General features: G+C 47.0%; 1 protein-coding gene across 1 annotated transcript in view; it reads right to left on the reverse strand.

Annotated features, from left to right (window-relative positions):
* SLC2A9 (solute carrier family 2 (facilitated glucose transporter), member 9) overlaps nucleotides 1–17,015 on the reverse strand; it is a 195,429-nt gene that overhangs the window by 71,675 nt on the left and 106,739 nt on the right. The window contains 4 exon segments of the mRNA XM_011987830.1: nucleotides 4,350–4,460; nucleotides 12,616–12,754; nucleotides 12,897–12,933; nucleotides 13,212–13,334. Coding sequence (XP_011843220.1) covers nucleotides 4,350–4,460; nucleotides 12,616–12,754; nucleotides 12,897–12,933; nucleotides 13,212–13,334 — 410 coding nt within the window.

The following is a 17,015-nucleotide window of genomic DNA, read 5'->3' on the forward strand; positions in this document are numbered from 1 at the left end:
CATACTTTTATATATCATATATTTTATATATCATATAAAAATGTTTATATATAATATATAAAAATATATCTACATATTTTTATTTCATTGTTCTCAAATATATAATATATAAACATATTATGTATATTATATGATGTAATATACAACCTATATAAATATGACATTTTTGTATCTATAAAAACTTCGGAAAGGGCATGGAATTTACCTTATATTGGCGCTCTGTGAGGAACAGGGGAGTGGCTTTCACACTCCTTGGATTTGTTTCCATAATTCTGTTGGATGCTGTATTAGTTTCCCATTGCTGCTGTAGTGAGTTACCACAGACTCAGTGGCTGAAAACAAGCCAGGTGGATTATCTTATAGTTTTGGAAGTCAGAAGTCTAGAATAGATCTTGCAGTGCAAACACGATGGTGTCTGCAGGGCTGGTTCCTTCTGGAGGCTCCAGGGCAGAACCTGGCCTGCTGCAGCTTCCAGAGAACATCTGCATTCCTGGGCTTGTGACTCCTTCCTCACCTTCAAAGCTGGCAATGGCGTCACTCCTGCCTCTGCTTCCACCATCACATCTCCTTCTCTGCCTCTGACCCTCCTGCCTCCCCCTTTCACTTACAAGGACCCTGTGTAATATTGGGCTCACTTGGGTAATCCAGGGTTCGCTCTCTGTCTCAAGATTGTCCCACCTGCAACATTCCTTTGTGCCGTGTAAGGTAATATATTCTCAGCTTCTGGGAATCATGGTGTGGACATCTTGGGGAGCCATTATTTTGCCCACCACAGGTGGGAATGGTTATGTCCATTTTACAGATGAGCAAATAAATTCAGAGGTGTTGGCCAATGTTCCCAAGACCACTCAGCTGGTAAATGGGTGATCAGGATTTGAATTCAGAGTAGCCTCATCCTAAAGCCAAAGCTCTTTCTCCCCAGAACGTTTTTCTATTCCACACTCTCAGCCTCATGCTGAATTTAGCCTCATGCCTTTCCAGGAACTGGGGTCAATGCTACCATTTTAAGGACTGTTTCCAATGGACTGTTCTGCATCTGTCCTTGCATCTCCAGCTCTTTGAGAAGATGAAAGGGGGACAGACTATACAATGTACTTCATTTCACCTAACTTCTGCTGGCCTTCAGCTCTCAGGTTCCTGGTCCCTGTCTCCAGGAATCCCTCCCAGAACACCTTATTTGAGAGGGAAGCTTGTCTCCGTGTTGCATGTAGTAATTGTTTCCAGGTTTGCTTTTCTCTCTAGATCATGGCAACTTCACCTGTGACAGCTGGCACAGTATGAGGGCATCTTAGGTGTCCGTGGAACGGATGAATGCATGCCTGCATGAAAGAATCCACCAAGCATCACTTCCTGCTCAGAGGAACCTCCCACACAGAGGTTCCTGCACCTCTACAACAGCAAAACATCATTTATCCTTGGGTCATAGTCAACCTCCTCCATTGGACTGTGAGCTCGTACAGGCAGGCACCACGGCAAAGGCCCTCTGTAAGCCCAGCACAGGGTCAACAGTCTGACCACGGGAGGAGCTGGCAAGAGCTTGCTAAATGGCAGGGTACCAACTGGCCATGGTCCAGATGACTGAGATCCACCAGGTCCACACTTAAAGGCAGCGGCAGGAGCGCTCTCCAGAGGCTGCGGCTCTGAGTCCTGATTTTAGAAAGGACTCCTCCTTCCCTTTCAGGACTGTGAAGTCATTTACTCTCCTTTCTGGGGTTCGTCTTTCCAAGGAATACTTTGCCCAGTATTGTCAGCTTTTAAGGAAGAAGATCTGCCTGCCAGAGCATGGGGACAAGAAGGAATGGCTTCTGGAGTCTGGAACGAAGAAGAATGGCTTCCTGTGAAGTCTTCTTGGACCAAGGGAAGAAGCGTAGCCACTTCCTCATGTGCTCCTCTTTCAAACAAGGGCAGTCACTGGACTTTCAGGCATGACGTGAGCACTCATGAGGTCCCGTATAGAACACTTTGGGGTCTCACTGGGGGGCAGTAGGAGCCCCATGATGATCCCTTTCCCCACTCCCTCGGGTTCTGAGCCAGCTGACTGTGTGACCCACAGTAAGTCACTCCTTTGGGTCTTGGTTTCCTCAACTGTCAAAAGATAGCAAGAGTCCCTGTAAAATCCTGCTGTCTACAAGGATGTCCATCGTAGCCTTATTCAAAATCACAAATTATGGAAATCTACCTAAATAGGACAAGAATAGTTACCACTTACTGAATGCATACCACTTGCCAGCCACTGCTGGAATCACTTAATGTACATTCATTGGTACAATCCTCAGTCCATCCCTATGAGGCAGGGATAATGGCCTTTAGAAGTGGGGAAACTGAGTCACACAGCTGCTGAATAACTTACATGGGGGTCATGCAGCTAATAAAAAGACACAGAGCTGGGACTGGAACCCAGAAAGCACGGCACTGCCATCAGGTTCTGAGCAGAGACATTCAACAACCCCACCCGCAGACAATGGTTAAGGAAATTATCATATAGAAAATTACTGGAGAAGGATAAATCTTTCAACACTAGTGTTAACTCAGGGAAGGTGATGATCTGCATAATTTTCTGCATCTATGATACACTTCAACAAAAAATAATAAATAAGAAAATGGAGAATCATTCTGACATAAGATTACGTGAACAAAAGCAGATTAGAGCACAGGATTACTGTGCTACTATGTAAGAAATGTACATCTATGCACAGAAAGACAAGGGAAGAATTTGCCAAACTTCCTTGGGTAGTATGATTGTAGGTAGTTTCTTCTTTGTTTCTCTCTATTTTTCTGAATTTTACAAATTTGCCCTAATGAACTGGTATTGATTTCTTTACAATACCAATAAAATACTTTACAAAAAACAAAACGAAAAATCTCCCGTACTTTCCCCATAATTTTCATCTCAGACTGACTGTGTTTTTCCACAGCTCAAAGTAAAAATTAATAAAGAAAACTAGATGCAGTCTATAACTTGAGAATAATGAGAATGAATCTTGTGAAACTTCCAGAACGTGAAACGTTGAAATGTTTTCCTCTAACAAAAAGGCCATGAAGTGGAAAGGGAAAGAGACAAAACATCATTCCTTTACATTTTTTATGATATCTATTTTTAAAAAGCATCTTGTTAGAAGGACCCGTTAAGCGTGAGGTGCAAAATGAGTGTCCTGTCATCAAGAAGTCAGAAAGACAACTGCAAGCCTCTGCCTGTTTGCATGGACATCAATCTTGTCAGTGTGAATCAGTGAGCAAGAGTGAAAATAAACAAACTACTCCATCAAGGTCAGAGAACACAAGTCTCTAATTTTAGCCCTCTCTTTCCATTTGGAAGGGAGCCTAACTGTGTCCTGTGTGCCTAAAATGTGAGGCACAGACATACCTACAAGAAAGAAGAGACACAAACATCTCATAAAGAGGGCAACTGAAGCTCAGAGATGTTGAGTGCACTGCTCAATGCTACACAGCCAAGAAGTGCCAGAGCCAGGATTCAAATCCAGTTTGATCTGATTCCAAGATATGGAAATTTCTTCTAGGTTCTGAAGCCACCCAACTTTCCCCTCCACCAAATGTTTGTTTTGCATATCGGAGGTTGAGAAACAGTGACGAGCTCTATGCCTTCTTTTGAACATATTGGCTTTTTATTAAGGTCTTCCTCTCTATTATACTGGTAGACTGGAATGTCCTTTCTCCTTTGCCTTGCAAACTCCCACATGTCTGGGGTAATGAGATGACTGCTAATGGTTTTGAAATATTTTAAATGTCATGGCAAGAGATTGAAGACTCACATCAATTCTCTGATCTGAACTCCTGGGGACAATATGGCCCTCTTTCACATATTTTATTCATTCATATTTCATCATTTGTGACTAAGTGAGAACTCAAAGGATGGAGTTATTTATTAAAAGGAAGATGACAGGGAAGCAAAATATAGAAAGGAAATATCCTCTAGATGGGTAAAATGTCAGTGAAGAACTGCATGATGAACTCCTAAAATCCAGCCCACTTGGGCATGACAAAGGACGTGCTCCTTTAAAGGGATGCCTGTTTGTTGCCTGGGGTTCCCACATGCAGTGTTGCCTGTCCTGTGAGGTGTCAGGGACTGGGTGAGAATTGTCACTCTTCAGTATTCACTTTGAGGTTTCAGATCAATAGCCTGGACACAAATGATGTCTGGATTATCCCCATCCCAGCTATTTCTTTAAAACCAAGAGTTTGCTGAGTGATAGAAAACCACATTGTCCTACATTGTCCTAATTGATGAATTCTGATGGGGAAACCCCATGCCTTAAAGGACCTTACGAACATTCCCACTGTGCTGTGTAACCCTCTGTGGCATTCTAAGGAGTAACACTCAGTTGACTTACAGAGAAGATGGCAGCCAAAGTCTCGATGCCTCCTGTACTCAGGGTGACATACAGGATCTTTGCCGGGGGGATCCCAGCTTTTCCAAAGATGATGTTGGTATAGAACCAAATCTGTAATGCAGGAAAGAATGAGAAGAGAGAATGGTCAGTGGAAGGACTTAATCTATTTTCTAAATCAAATTTGGGTATAAGGTGGTCTTTAGATTAAACTCAGAGTCCCAAGGTGGAGTGGCGTGGATGCTCATTTTTCACCTTCATCCCACCTTTTCCCTTTCTTCATTACTAAAAGAACTCCTGGACTACTGGGAGTTCCCAGCTAAAAGACTACACTTCCCAGTTTTCTTGCAGCCAAGTGTGGCGGTGAGATAGAAACAGTAATGTTGGTGGAGCTTCCAGGAAGTTTCCCTTTTTTTAAAAGGAACTTTTCATCCAGGAGGTATGCTTCCGTTTTTGTTTTTTATTTTTGTTTGCCTTTCCTTCTTTCTGTGTCAGGATGGTGGAGGTGATGGCTGGAGCCTCAGCAGCCTTTTTTGGATTACTAGGTGACTTCAGAACAGCACGGCCATTAACCTCCATGGTAACTTTATGAGAACCAGAAAAGGCCTCCACTACACAAAATGGTTTACTGTCATCCACTGAAAAATTGCCATAGTAAATCCACAATGCGTACAAGGTGAAAGATGTTCCCCAGAGTTGGGTAATGCACAACCTGTTTAACTATACCTAGAGCCCCTGCCTTGGGATGAAAGCTGCTTATTCGGATGCTGGACCAGGAAGTTAGAGTTAGCCTGTGCCCTCACTGACTACAGTGGTTCTGTAATTTGTTATCCAAACATGAACACTTTTGAGAGTGTTGATAATTATGCTGGGACAACACACATATATTGAGTGCGTCCTGGGAAAACCAGTATGTGTGGTTTAGAGTTGCTATACCAGCCCTCGCAACTTACTTCATGTGAGACAGAAAACTGTCCATCTTGTTGAGGTCTCTTTTGGGGTTTCTACCACATGAGGTTAGACCTAAATCCTCATTGACTCTCATGGCATCAGACAAGCACTGATTAGGAGTTTGGAGACCTGGCTCCATCTTGAACTAGCTGCGTGACCTCAGGCAATTCGCTCTGCCCTGCGGAGATTCCTACTCCTCCCCAGTCAAACGAACATGACCACGCTTATTTTGCCTGTCCCGTGAGGTGTCAGGAACTGGGTGAGAATGGTCACTCTTCAGTATTCACTTTGAGGTTTTTAACCTGGACGCAAATGATGTCTGGGTTCTCCCCATCCCAGCCATTTCTTTAAAATTGAGTTTGCTGAACCACAGAAAACCCATTGTCCTAATTGATGAATTCTGATGGGGAAACCCCCTGCCTTAAAGGACCGTATGAACATTTAAGAATAGTTTGATCCCTATTCAGCAGAAATGTTAGAGCACATTGTTCATATCCTGTCAGGTCCAACATTAGCTGGCCACACTCTTGCGTTTTGCTCTTTGTTTCTGGATGCTCTTGTTTCTATAGATCTGTCTTATTACCAGATGTTTTTAGCAAAAATTATTCATGCATTGGCGGGAAGACTTAGGACCTACTTATATCTACAGATGGTTAAATTTTGTGAAGAAAGTAAACCTCCATAAAGTTATGGGCAAACCGAGAGATGCCAGTGAAAACTACGACACCCATTTCTTCGAGCTTGCAGGCAGGCATACATCTATTGGCAAAAACAGGTTTTAATATTCGTGTAAACAAGAACCTTCCTGTTCTGCACCTGTCTCTCATTTGAGTGAGCGTTAGACTCCAGAAAGCATAGGTTAAACCCATACTCTTCATCAGTATCACCTTGTTCTAGGCAAAAGTAAATGGGGTGCTTAAAGCCTGAACCTTTGCTGTCACATCCATGGTGTACAGAAGTAGCGTCTAATAAATCCACCAATTCCTACAGTTCTCAGGGCTATAACAGAAGCTAACATTATCCTGAAAACCCTGTGTCCATTGAATATGTTTATACAATCGACTCCCCTTTAGGGGGTAACTGTGATCCCCAGTGCACCTTCAGGGTTGGATTCCAGAAGTGTAAGAGCCTTTCTCAGTCATCAGCCAAATTCACTGATTTTCAACGGCCAGCGTTCTCTAGGGGCCCTCTTAATGCCTTCAGGCTGCCACGCTGTCACCCATGTGAAGGTGTCTGACGTTTGTGTTATTCATAGCCGTGATTCTGATCCCCGTGGCCCGACCAGCTCACGTTCCTGAGGTTCCCAGCCCTAGATCCCACTTAATGTGAGTCCTCTTATGTTGCGGCCAGCACCTCCCTCTGGCTCCTCTCACCCCCTGGTTTCAGTTCTCCCCATAGAGACACTGCTATAGATGTCCCTTTGCAGGTTAGTGGAGAGAGTCATTCGCATGAAATTCTGAGTTCAGTAAGGGACAGTTATAAAAACAGCAATAAAAGCCGTATTTATTTTTACAACCGTTCATGCATCAAAAGGCAGAAATCAGCCCACAAATCCTCTCCCCAAGCCCAGCGGCTGCAGGGGTCCTGCTGGGCTGGCCCTGTCCCCGCCAGGGCAGGCCTGAACATCACACACACTACCAGTCTTATTCTGTTTGTGCCACGAAGCCACTGCCCGCCCCTTGCATCAGCTGATAGAGTGGGAATGTGACTGCCTTCAGCTTTACCTCTGCTCACACTGATGCTTATTTGATTGGACAGTTTGAGGTCGCTGTAAAATAAGAAAACACCCAAGAAACTTAAGAGTGCATCCTGCCCCGGAGCCCCCTTTGTATCCAGAAGAATACAAAGTAAGGACTCAAATTTTAAGAGTGGCCAGAAAATGTTTGCTTTTAAAAGCTTTTCAAAGAGTGTTGGATCACCCAGTCTTGCTTCTCATCTTACAGATAAAAATCTAACCTCACACTGACCCAGCCCTTAGCCCAGTGATACCACCTTTCTGGCCTGCTCTCCTTTGAACTCTGACATGAGCGATTGAGGCTCAGAGGGGTGAAGTGTCTCACCCAGGGCTACACAGCTGGGAAGTCAGAGGATGTGTGCTGCAACCATCACCTCCCTGGCGGTCTCAGGCTGGGGCTCCTTCAACAACATAATAGCTAAGATTACGGAACACCACCTATGTGGCAGACCCCGGGCTGAACTGCTTTATTTATTTATTTATTTGTTTGTTTGTTTGTTTGAGATGGAGTTTCGCTGTTGTTGCCCAGGCTGGAATGCAATGGCGCGATCTCCGCTCACCGTAACCTCCGCCTCCTGGGTTCAAGCAATTCTCCTGCCTCAGCCTCCCGAATATCTGGGATTACAGGTATGCGCCACCACGCCCAACTAATTTTCTATTTTTAGTAGAGATGGGGTTTCTCCATGTTGGTCAGGCTGGTCTCGAACTCCTGACCTCAGGTGATCTGCCTGCCCCAGCCTCCCAAAGTGCTGAGATTACAGGTGTGAGCCACCACGCCCAGCCACTGAACTTTAAATGCATCCTTTCATCTATCTTCACCACCACTTTACAGCTGGGGAAACTGAGGCACGGGGCAATTATGACAACTTGTCCAAGGTCCCATACCTCAACAGTTCAGTGTTTCAAGTTGCATGCAGGCAGATGACTCCAAGCCTGGCACTCTTGACCACAGTTTAGGGTGGCCACATGGAGGGTCTCTTCTCAGCTTTCTCCCTATCCATCAGGACACAGCCAATTGCTGCAGTGAGATGGTCTCCGCTATTATGATTACAGAACGTTTTAGATTCTTCCAATTTGATCTAGGAAGTGATTTCAGGAGAATCTTTTCAAAACAAAAGTTATTAATAACTGCTTCTGAAATTGTAATTTGAGATTTTGTACAAAACCTGATTTAGGCTCCAGAACTCCTAATGATGGTTCAACAAATCAGATGGACCTTCATGTGGTTCCAGGCCAAAAGAGGGGGAAAGTACCACAGTTTTCTACAAATGCATCTAAGGTTTCATGTCTCCTTCCCCTCGTCCCTCCCAGTCACCTCCTTTCCCTCCCTTCTACTCAACAGTTTAGAGAAAGGGTAAGAAATCTGGGACTCTCTTAGGCACTAAGGTGACAGCAGACAACACAGGTCCTCGTCTGCCTTAGAAGACCTCTTAGTCTGGCAAGGAAGGGAGGAGTACACAACAGTTTCCCAAGTAAGTGGTTAGAGGAACACACCAGGAACCCTGTAATGCGTGGGCATCCCACCAAGTGCAAAATCCCAGGCAGCCATCCACTGCCAGTGAGCACCCAGAACCAATGTCACCAGGCCCATATGGGCTCATTCACGGCGGGCACTCTGATCCTCTTTGCTCTTATTTTACATCGATTTCTAACACACTTGGGTGTCTTGTTTCCCAACCAAGACTGCATATCAGGAAGCAGCAGACTTGGAAACTGCATGACATTGAGAGAGGAGAAAACAATGCTAGAAACAGTTGTGCTGATGACAGCAAGGTTGGGAGGAGATTCATGCAAGCTGAGCAGTTGCCACCTGTGAGATATTTCACATAATTCCACAGATTCCTCATATCAGTTGTGCAAACTGAGTATTATCATCCCCATTTTTCATGATGGGAGACTGAGGCCCAGGGAAGTGACTATGATTGGCTTCTGTGTTTAAGAAAGAAGGAACCCCAAGGAAAGGTCATCCCAAGTAGATAAGAGAACCACGCCATGACCCTAGGCATTCTGGAAGATTCAGGAAGGTTCAAGAAAATGAAAGCTTCCCCACACTGGGCTTGACAATTGATATTGATCCAATTTTTAGCCCAAGAACTCCCTATCTCCTGCCCTTGCCTCCTTTTCTCCCCTAGACACTCAGGTGCCCACCACGTGGCATGGGCTGCTCTGGTGCTGGAGACACAGGGTTGATAAGATGCAGCCTCCATCTTCAAGGATGGAGACCCACTAATAGCTCTCTCCAGGTGAGGGGAGCACAGTGGAGGGGTAGGAGCTGCTGTGGCCACCCCAGCAATGCGGACAGCGGGGTGGGCCTAAAGCCAGGAGCCTCCTTCATACTGGCAACAGACTGACACTCACACTGAAGCCTGGTTTTCATGCCGAGGACAAACTGCTCGAAAGGAAGGCAGCTGCCTAAAATAAGTCACTTTAAGCGACAGGTCTAATTTTAGAGAAGGGAATTTGAAAGCTTATTGTGTGAGGCAGGGGAAAAAAAACAACAATCCAATACCAAAAAGGAATTTAGAAATAAATAAATAAATGTTTTTATTCCAACTTTTGAATAATTTCCTTTTTCCTTTTTTTTTTTTTTTTTTTTTTTTTTTTTTTTTTTTTTTTTTGTGATAGAGTCTTGCTCTGTTGCCCAGGCTGGGGTGTAGTGGTGTGATCTTGGCTCACTGCAGCCTCTGCCTCCCAGGTTCTAGTGATTCTCCTGCCTCAGCCTACCCAGAGTAGCTGGGTCTACAGGTGCCCGCCACCATGCTTGGCTAATTTTTGTATTTAGTAGGTTTCACCATGTTGGCCAGGGTGATCTCGAACTCCTGACCTCAAGTGATCCGCCTGCCTCAGCCTCCCAAAGTGCTGGGATTACAGGCGTGAGCCACTGCACCCGGTGAACTTTTGAGTGACTTCCAAAGTACGTGAAAACCATTCATCGGTTCCTTAGCATAAATACACTGAGCATCTGTGATGTTGGCTTGATACAGAGGTTCTCAGCTGGGGGCAATTTGCTCCCACTGCGATGTCTGGCAGTGTCCGGAGCCATTTTTGGTTGTCACAGCTGGTGGGGCAGACGGTGCTACTGGTACCTAATGGGAAGAGACCAGCAAGGCTGCCGAATAGCCTAGGCACACAGCATAGCCCCCCTGACAATGAATTTTCCAGCTCAAAATGTATACAGTTATGAGGTTGAGAAATGCAAGTTTGGTACAAAGTGCCTGGGTGGGCTGTACCGGGAGTGCACCCAGCACCAGCAGGTGTGACTTTGTCTGTGCAGGCACCACCCCTGGGACCTTGGGCAAGGCCTGACCCTCCGTGAGCCACAAGTTCTTCGTCTAGAAAATGGGGGCGATACCACCTATCCTGTGGGACCGTTTGGGGCTGGAATAAGATGACAAACACAGAGATGCCTGGCAGTATTTACGGATGTCTCAAGTGACAGGTCATGTCCCCCAAATAATGTCTGGGAAAATGAAGAAGACAAAACAAGTCTTCCAAGGCAGCTAAAATTTTGGATCCATGTTAGCTCTCTTGGACCCGTGAATCTGGATGACAAGGCAGCAGATGCAGGGGAGAGCTGGACCACGGTACAGCGGTGATGCCGGCATGGCTCCCTCTGTATGTAACACGGAAGAAGACTTGTCCCTGTGGCCGCCTAGGGATGGCCTGGGGACACAGCCTGAGTGACATGCATGGGGGTGCTCGGAGGGGGACCCTGAGGCCAGATAGCTGGGGCTCAAGTCCTTTTTCTACTATTCCTTGCTGTTTGACCTTGGAAAAGTGTCTCAACGTCTCTGTGCCTAACAGTGGGGCCTAACTCACAGGGCCGCCATGGTGACAGCTCCTGGCCCACGCTGAGTGCTACATGTATGTGCACTTGATTAGGCTTGCAACCCAGTGGGTGGAGGCCAAGTGAAGGGGAGCAGCTGGCCCGGGTTTCTCACTGCAGGTTTGTGCCCCACTGAGATGGGAAGCCAGGCCTCTGACTCTTGGTCCAGAGCTCTGCTCTGGGTCAGGTAAAGCACGTTCAGCTGCAAGTATTATTCCCGACTTAAACATTAAAGATCATCAACACAGGAGGGCAGAACGCTCTGAGGCTGGGGCCTGGCTTTGGGAGTAGCTGAGATTTTTTTTTCATCATGTGCTTAGGCAGCACGCCTTGCAGGTACACCACAGCGGAATTTATGAAGTTATACGGCGGATGCAAATAGGAAAATGATGTCCCTGTGGAGAAGTGAATTCTGTTTAGAACTGTCATGGTTCTCAATGTAAATGCCTCATTCACTACAGGTTCCATATTCAGTCTTCAAGACTTCAGGCGTTAGCTTTAAGAAATGATTCATTTCCCCTCTCTACTCTCCGAGAACAAGGAGCGCCTCCTTGAGACTGTCTGGCACAACCTCGGTCTCGTCAACAGGAAGAGACAGCAGGACTCTCCCAGGATCACTCGGTTAATGTAGGTAGAGCCACTGACCCAGGCACCTGCTCAACCTGCTGACTTTAACCAGACCAAGGAGAAAGGTAAAAGCAAAAAGCAAGGTGATCTCATTTCATCCTAGTGTTTCCGAAAATAGAACCAACAGTTGTGGAAAGGAGGTGGAACACTGTGGTTGCAGCTTTCTATGCTGCTGTTTTTCCTTCTCTGGACAGGAATGACTCCCCTTCACTTCATCTTCCCTAGACACCCCCAAACGCCCTCCCTGCCCACCTTTGGGGGTGCTGGGCTCATGCTTATTTAGTATAAATGCAAGCTGTCTTACCTAGGGCTCTTCAGAAGGGTGCTGGCGGCTGCCTCTTCTCCCTCCCTCTGGGTTCAGCCAGTCTCCTCTAAAGTGACATGAGTGACCTCAGAGGCAGTTTGCATGCTTTATGCAAGAATCTCCTCTATACTCCCCTGCCAAGTGGTCGGCCAGCCTGTTTGCACACCTCCATAGATGGGGAGCTCACCACCCCTAGAGGCAACCCACTCCATTTGTCCGAAGCAACAATAACAATAAAGATCCAGACTCTGCCTCCCTAAGTCTCCAACCAGGAATTCCACCTTCGAGTGCCCTCAAGGCAGAGGAGACTGCTGCGAACGTCCAAGCGTCTGGGGAACCTCATGGAGAGACCTCCTCAGACTTCCCTGCCTGTGGCAGCTCAAGCCCCAGAGCATTTCTTACTTAAAGCCTTGAGGTTTTTTTCAAGCCAAAGTTGTGAGTTGAAGACAACCCAGCCAAGAGTACTTTTATTAAAATCATCTCAGCGTCTCTCACTTCCGACTTCCTAATATCCGTTTTTTAAAGAACCATGACTTTTAGACATGTCTAGGGATAATTAGTGCTAGCATTTATTATGGGATATCTCTGTGGCCAGCGGCTGACCTGAACACTTTGCATGGATTGTGTCTTTCCATATTATGCGATCCCATTTTACAGATGAGGAAACTGAGGATCAGTCAAATTACATGGTTGCCTAACAGCATAGAGTTTGTGGTGATGACAGAGCTGAGACTTGAACCTGGGCATCCAGGGCCCAAGCCCTGAACCTCCCCGCCCTCTGATCCCTCCAGTCATGCAAAGATGCCCACCGGGCCCCAGGACTCACCGCACTGAGGCCACAGAGCTGGTAGCAGGCCATGGTGACAATCACGGTGACCACCTGCCAGCGGACGTAGCGAGCTCTCAACAACCCCAACAAAAAAAACAAAAAAAAGGTCCCGCCGCACAGCCAGCACAGCCACGACCTCCCCGAAAACACCGGAAACACCCAACAAACCCAAGAACGCCGCAAACACAGCAAAAAGTGGAACACAAGCACGGACAACAGGGACCAGAGTGTCCAACACGGCGAACGACAGGGATGAGTACCACCTCCCAGCCACATACCTTAGCTGGGGGCAAAACTTCGCAAGGGCCTTTGAAACTACGGAGTCCAAAGCCCTTGTTTAAAAATGGGAAAACAGAGGTGCAGCAAGATGCCATGATTTGCCCAACCACCCAGCTGGCTGGGAGAAAAGCTGAGAACGGGGGTGTCTTGACTGTCTCCAACGCAAGGTAGAGCACACCCAGAGTTCAAATCCATCTATAGCATTGGGCAGCTGTGCCCCTGTTCATCTTTTGTTATCATTCCTGCCTCCAATGGCTGTTGTAATAATTGCATGATATCATATACATTCAACCATGGCTTGAAGCTTCCCTCACTGAAGCTCGTTTGCTGAATATTCACTAAGCGCCTCCTGTTTGCCTGGCTCATGCGTTCACCCTCATCACAGGTGTCCTGAGAGCGGTAGGATGTCACTTGGCCAGGATGCCCTGCAGTCCACACTATCGTGGAAAGAAGGATTGAGCTTAATGACTGCAAGGCCCTTTCCATGCGACCCTCTGAAATACAAGAAAACTTGAGTGGAAATAGTCCCAAAGAGTGAATCTTCCCAAGACTCAAACCCACCCTCGTGATTTATGCCTTTTCCATGTTGAACACTGCAAACTTCCAGCCTCAGAGAATCTGTCTTTTTTTTTTGTTTGTTTAAATGAAGACCTTAATTGTTCAAACCTCTATGAATGTATGCTTGAAGGCGGGCTGACTGATTAGACCCCTGAAAGCACAATAATCAGATCATGGGGCGCTTTCGGACACAGATGCCTATACTCAGTGCTCTGATCTTTCTTCCTCCTGCAGGGAAAGGTGGCTATTTTGATGGCTCCTGAGGACAGTCCATTCCAGACACAGCAGGGAGCATCCCTAAAACAGGCTCTGCCCCACAGGGTATGTGAAAATGCTCTTCTTAAGCAAATGCCATTAAATTTGCTCCAGATTCTCCAAGAAGCAAGTACCCTTCCAAAGGTTTTGGAGTGTTATTTCCAGCAGGGTACTAAAAACTGCTTCAGAATGTCTTTTTTTATGAACTATAATTTAATGCTTTCCCCAGCATTTATTAAGGGTAAATGAGAAAAGCAGCTGAATGAGCAACATTTCTGTTTCATGCCCTAAGTATAATATTTCTACTATTTCCTCAAAGTTCAAAATGCAACATTCATGTGATAAAATAACTCTAGACTTTTGGGGTAGAAAACCATTTCTTTCCTTCATGACCTGCATATTTTCTATTATAAAATAAGGATAACTTCATAACCTATTTTTTTTTCTCTTTTCACCATGGCCGCCAGGAAGCTCTCAGACAAATTCAGTGTTTGGCCCTTAACAGAATTTCCTGAACCAAAAAAAATCTCTCTTCTTTCTCTTAAAATTTCCTATCTTCCAGCTCCATCCAAGTCCCTGCAAAGGACATGATGTCATTCCTTTTTATGGATTCACAGTATTCCATGGTGTATATGTACCACATTTTCTTTATCCAGTCTATCATTGATGGGTATTTGGGTTGATTCCATGTCTTTGCTACCGTGAACAGTGTTCAGCAAACTAACGCAGGAACAGAAAACCGAACACCACGTGTTCTCACTTATGTGGCAGCCGATCAATGAGTTCTCACTTAAGTGGCAGCCGATCAATGAGATCCCATGGTCACAGGGAGGGGAACAACACACATCGGAGCCTGTTGGGGGGCTGAGTAGGGGGAGGGAGAGCATTAGAAAAAATAGGTGATGGGTTGACGGGTGCAGCAAACCACCATGGCGCACGTTTACCTATGTAAAAAACCTGCCCATCCTGCACATGTATCCTGGAACTTAAAAATTAAAATTAAAAAAATTCTGATCTTGTCTTAAAGCTTCAATTCAACCCTCCTATTGTATATATGTTCATAAAGTGGGTGACACTGTTTCAGAGTGACCCCCAGCCTATGAAGGAGCAAGGAGGCTGTCCAAGGGCCCAGCCATTTCTGCCCAGTGGGGGATTTCCTGCAATGCACAAGTTTCTCCAGAGCTCTCCCCTGGACTTGCCGAGACTTTGCCAGGGGCACTGTGGCCTGATAGCTCCTCCTGCCCAATTCTTCTCCCATCCTTGTCACTTCCCAGGTGTTACTCTCCATTGAAACTTTGGCACTCCTAACTCATTCTCAGATCTGCTTCCGGGAGAACCCAAACCTGCACCGAGGACTTACCTGCCGGGGCCTCCCACACCCTTCAGCCCCTGCCTCTTGAGTGCCCTGCAGGACCCTGGCCCAAGCAGGTCAGCCTTCTATTTCCCTAACTGCCAAGTAAGCCCGCCCCCCACCCCTCCATGACTCTCTCACTATTTTCAGTCACTCCTAACAACGGCCTGTCGGGATTTGGGCTTGGGGTCCTCACTATTCCACATGTATCCTTTCTGGCTGAGGGCTCACAGATACTCTTTTGAAAATAGCAAACACAGAAGACTGAGCTGGAGTCCTGAGGGGGCACCAAGGAGGGGGCGTTTCAGGCTGCCAGAGAAGGCAGGGGCACTCTGGGCAGGAAGCAGAAGGGTGGAAAGTCGTCTTCTATTCCTGACACTAGGGTAAAGCAAGATACATTCTGTAAGGTACATGGGTGTGCTTTGGTCAAGGAATAGGCCGAGGCAAACATCCGGGCCAGAATGACTCAGTGAGTTTAGGTGCGCAGGTGCATACTCCACTTGTTTATAACCTGTTTCTGTAAGTTCATACTTGGCTTGGAGCCACTATCGTTTGGGAAGGTATACTGCCCTGCTGACACTGTACAGGGCTCTTGGGCGTGGCTCCACATGACTCTTGTGCAGCTGCTGGCGCCCAGAGAAAGAGCGAGATAACCAGAGCCGCCCATCTTGCAGATGGACAGAGGGGAGCCAGGGCAGGGTTCAGCACGGCACGGCATGGCACAGTTCGCGCTCGTGCCCAGAGAGAGAAAGAGTTAAGTTGCTGACCCTGAAGGCGAGAGAGAGCTGGCTGTGCAGCTGAGCGTGGGAGTGGCCGGCTCGAGCAGCCGAGACAGAATGGACGGTGTCTGAGAGCTGCTGATGAGAGAGCTGCTGATGAGAGAGCTGCTGATGAGAGAGCTGCTGAGTCAAACCATATTCACCTGCTTACAGCCCCCCAGGTGTTTTTTCAGCTACCTGTCCATCCACCCACCTTCCTCGGGCCTCAGCTGGGGCTGGAACCTGACACATTCATCTGCACCTCTGGCTCTTTCCTCAATCTGGAATGTTCTTTTGACCTTTCTGCACCTGGCTACTCGCTTCGTTCTTTGAATCTTATCTCAGACACCTCCGGGAAGCCTTCTCTGATGCTTTCCTGGCTGGATGACAAGGGAGGAGCAAGCCAAGGAGGGCCTTGAGTGTTTGCATGGGGATGAAGTTCCTGCCCACAGGTCACAGGGGATGGCAAGACCAATAGTTCTGAGCGCCCCAAAGGTGCCAGGCATGGGCCTTGGGAGCTGGGCATATGGTGATTTAAAAAAAACACCAACCCAGATTGTCCCATCCTCTGGTCCAGCCTCATTATCTTATGACCAACAAGGAACAAAGAGAGAAGCTGGTGCTTTAATTTGCGACACGTGTTCCTTGTGTCCCTGTAGCAGGTGCTGCATGCCACCCAAGTCTCTCCTGCACATGGACAGCTTCCTATGCCCAGCACCTGTGCCTCTCTGTCTGCGGCTTTCCCTGGGCACAGGTGTGTGCTCAGCCCTCAGCAGTTAACACCCCCAGGAGCAGGCCTCACTTAATGACAAAGCTGATGTTAACAGAGGTATACCTAGCTTCCTCGCAGACAGCTGAGTGAGTTCTACGCTGTGCCCCAGAGGTGACTGGGGGGGTGGGGTCCCAGTTGCCCACAGCTGACACCTGCTCACTGATGAACCTCAATGCCTCCTCCGCTTCCCTGTCCCACTTCCCAGCTGGGGAAGTGACGCTTCCTCAATTGCACCCTCCGCTTCCCTGTCTCATTTCCCAGCTGGGCAAGTGGTGCTTCCTCGAGTCACCTCGCAAATAAACTTCCCATCCTCAAAACCTTGACTCAGGCTTTGGGGGCACCTGACAACAATCACAAAGTCACCTAAACTAGATGCCTGTGGTCACATAACCCAGACACTGCCTTCTGTGTCTGATTTGTCTGA

The sequence above is a fragment of the Mandrillus leucophaeus genome, unplaced genomic scaffold (genome assembly GCF_000951045.1).
Source record: "Mandrillus leucophaeus isolate KB7577 unplaced genomic scaffold, Mleu.le_1.0 Scaffold317, whole genome shotgun sequence".
NCBI classification, from domain to species: Eukaryota; Metazoa; Chordata; class Mammalia; order Primates; family Cercopithecidae; genus Mandrillus; species Mandrillus leucophaeus.